Consider the following 2500-nt stretch of genomic DNA (forward strand, 5'->3'; position numbering starts at 1 on the left):
GAGGCGCTGCAGGCTGGCGCCGACATCTCGATGATCGGTCAGTTCGGCGTGGGTTTCTACTCCGCCTACCTGGTCGCCGACAGGGTCGTCGTGACCTCCAAACACAACGATGACGACCAGTACACTTGGGAATCTGCCGCAGGAGGTTCCTTCACCGTTCGTCCAGAGAAGAGTGAGTGATCACGAAGATCATGTGGTCGTCCATGATATCTTGCACTGCCAAAGAATCGAAAAATTCCTCAGATTTCTCCCAATTCCTCATAATTTATGCTCCCTTTCCCTTTTCCTTCAACAGACGACATAATTCCTCGCGGCACGAAGATCACACTGTACCTGAAGGAGGACCAGACGGAGTACGTCGAGGAGAGGAGGATCAAGGAGGTGGTCAAGAAGCACTCGCAGTTCATTGGCTATCCCATCAAACTTCTGGTCGAGAAGGAGCGAGATAAGGTGAGCCCATTTCTAATATTTCACTTCAAGAGAGACAAGAAATGATGAAAAAAGAACGTATTTATTTTCCCGTTTTCCTTTATTTCGTATGCTAAGATCGATGTTCGTTTTAACAGATTGTTCCTGATGAAGATGAGGATGAAGAAGGCAAGGAGAAGAAGGAGGAGGAGGAAGACAAGGACAAGCCCAAGGTAGAGGACGTCGGAGCCGACGAAACTGCCGACAGCCTCCTTGCCAAGGCCAAGAGGACCAAGACGATCAAGGAGAAGTACACAGAGGACGAGGAGCTCAACAAGACCAAGCCTCTGTGGACCCGAAACGCAGACGACATTTCGGTGGAGGAGTACGGCGAGTTCTACAGGTCCCTGACCAACGACTGGGAGGACCACCTGGCCGTGAAGCACTTCAGCGTGGAGGGCCAGCTGGAGTTCCGCGCCCTCCTCTTCGTGCCCCGCCGTGCCCCCTTCGATCTCTTCGAGAACAGGAAGCAGAAGAACAAGATCAAGCTGTACGTGCGACGCGTGTTCATCATGGACAACTGCGAGGAGCTTATCCCAGATTACCTCAACTTCATGACGGGCGTCGTCGACTCCGAGGACCTGCCCCTCAACATCTCTCGTGAGATGCTCCAGCAGAACAAGATCCTCAAAGTCATCAGGAAGAACCTGGTGAAGAAGGCACTGGAGCTCTTCGAGGAGCTGATGGAAGACAAGGACTCCTTCAAGAAGTTCTATGACAACTTCTCCAAGAATATCAAGCTGGGTATCCACGAGGACTCGACCAACCGCAAGAAGCTCGCCGAACTCCTGCGCTTCTACACGTCGGCCTCCGGTGACGAGATGTCCTCCCTCAAGGACTACGTGTCCCGCATGAAGGAGGACCAGAAGCAGATCTACTACATCACCGGCGAGAGCAGGGACGCAGTCTCGAACTCCGCCTTCGTCGAGAGGGTCAAGAACGGGGGCTTCGAGGTCATCTACATGACTGACCCCATCGACGAGTACTGCATCCAGCAGCTGAAGGAGTACGACGGCAAGCAGCTCACCTCCGTCTCCAAGGAGGGCCTGGAGCTTCCCCTGGACGAGGAGGAGAAGAAGAAGGTCGAGGAGAAGAAGAAGATGCTCGAGAACTTGTGCAAGGTAAGGGCTCTTTTATTCTCTTGTTTGTGACGTCAATTGGTGAGTAGAATATCGCAAAATATCTGGGATCTTGTTTCATGATGACATTTCATTTCTTCCACGACACCTCGCTAAATGCTTGGACGGCTGAGTGTAAACTTCCATGGCTCTGAAATGACAACTTAAAGAGCTATATTTGATGAAAATAGGGTAATGCAATCATACTTTCTTTCCTCTAGGTGATGAAGGACATTTTGGACAAGCGCGTGGAGAAGGTGGTGGTGAGCAACCGCCTGGTGACCTCCCCCTGCTGCATCGTGACCTCCCAGTACGGGTGGACCGCCAACATGGAGCGCATCATGAAGGCGCAGGCGCTGAGAGACACGTCGACCATGGGCTACATGGCAGCCAAGAAGCACCTGGAGATCAACCCCGACCACACCATCATCGAAACCCTGAGACAGAAAGCCGATGCTGACAAGAACGACAAGTCAGTGAAGGATCTGGTGATGCTGCTGTTCGAAACCTCTCTCCTGGCTTCCGGATTCAGCCTCGAGGACCCCGGCGTCCACGCCTCCAGGATCTACAGGATGATCGGCCTCGGCCTCGGCATCGACGAGGACGACGTTCCTCCTCTGGTCGAAGAGTCGAACCCCCTGGACGACCTGCCGCCTCTCGAGGGTGACGACGAGGACGCCACCAGGATGGAGGAGGTCGACTAGGCTCGCAGTCGACTCGCTGGACTGAAAGGCAATCATTCCTCACGACTGAATAGATTATTTTTGTCATGAAATTGCGTGATTGTGAGCGTGGGATTAATCATTTCATATCATGTCTGAGTCTCATCACAATTTACTATTTATACATGCGCACCATGGATACGATAGGCCATAGAATTGGACTGCCTTGGCCGACTGCAATTGGCCTGAGGC

The 2500-nt window shown here is 52.6% G+C and overlaps 1 protein-coding gene across 1 annotated transcript in view; it reads left to right on the forward strand.

The window, feature by feature from the left end:
- The window catches only part of LOC138859059 (heat shock protein HSP 90-alpha-like), a 4165-nt gene that overhangs the window by 1618 nt on the left and 47 nt on the right, over positions 1 to 2500 (forward strand). Inside the window, exons 2-5 of the mRNA XM_027357145.2 lie at positions 1 to 172; positions 296 to 450; positions 567 to 1589; positions 1808 to 2500. The exon at positions 1 to 172 is cut by the window's left edge and continues 336 nt beyond it; the exon at positions 1808 to 2500 is cut by the window's right edge and continues 47 nt beyond it. Coding sequence (XP_027212946.1) covers positions 1 to 172; positions 296 to 450; positions 567 to 1589; positions 1808 to 2290 — 1833 coding nt within the window. The 3' untranslated portion in view covers positions 2291 to 2500. The remainder of the gene's footprint in view (positions 173 to 295; positions 451 to 566; positions 1590 to 1807) is intronic.

Source organism: Penaeus vannamei, chromosome 4, assembly GCF_042767895.1.
Source record: "Penaeus vannamei isolate JL-2024 chromosome 4, ASM4276789v1, whole genome shotgun sequence".
Classification (NCBI taxonomy): Eukaryota; Metazoa; Arthropoda; class Malacostraca; order Decapoda; family Penaeidae; genus Penaeus; species Penaeus vannamei.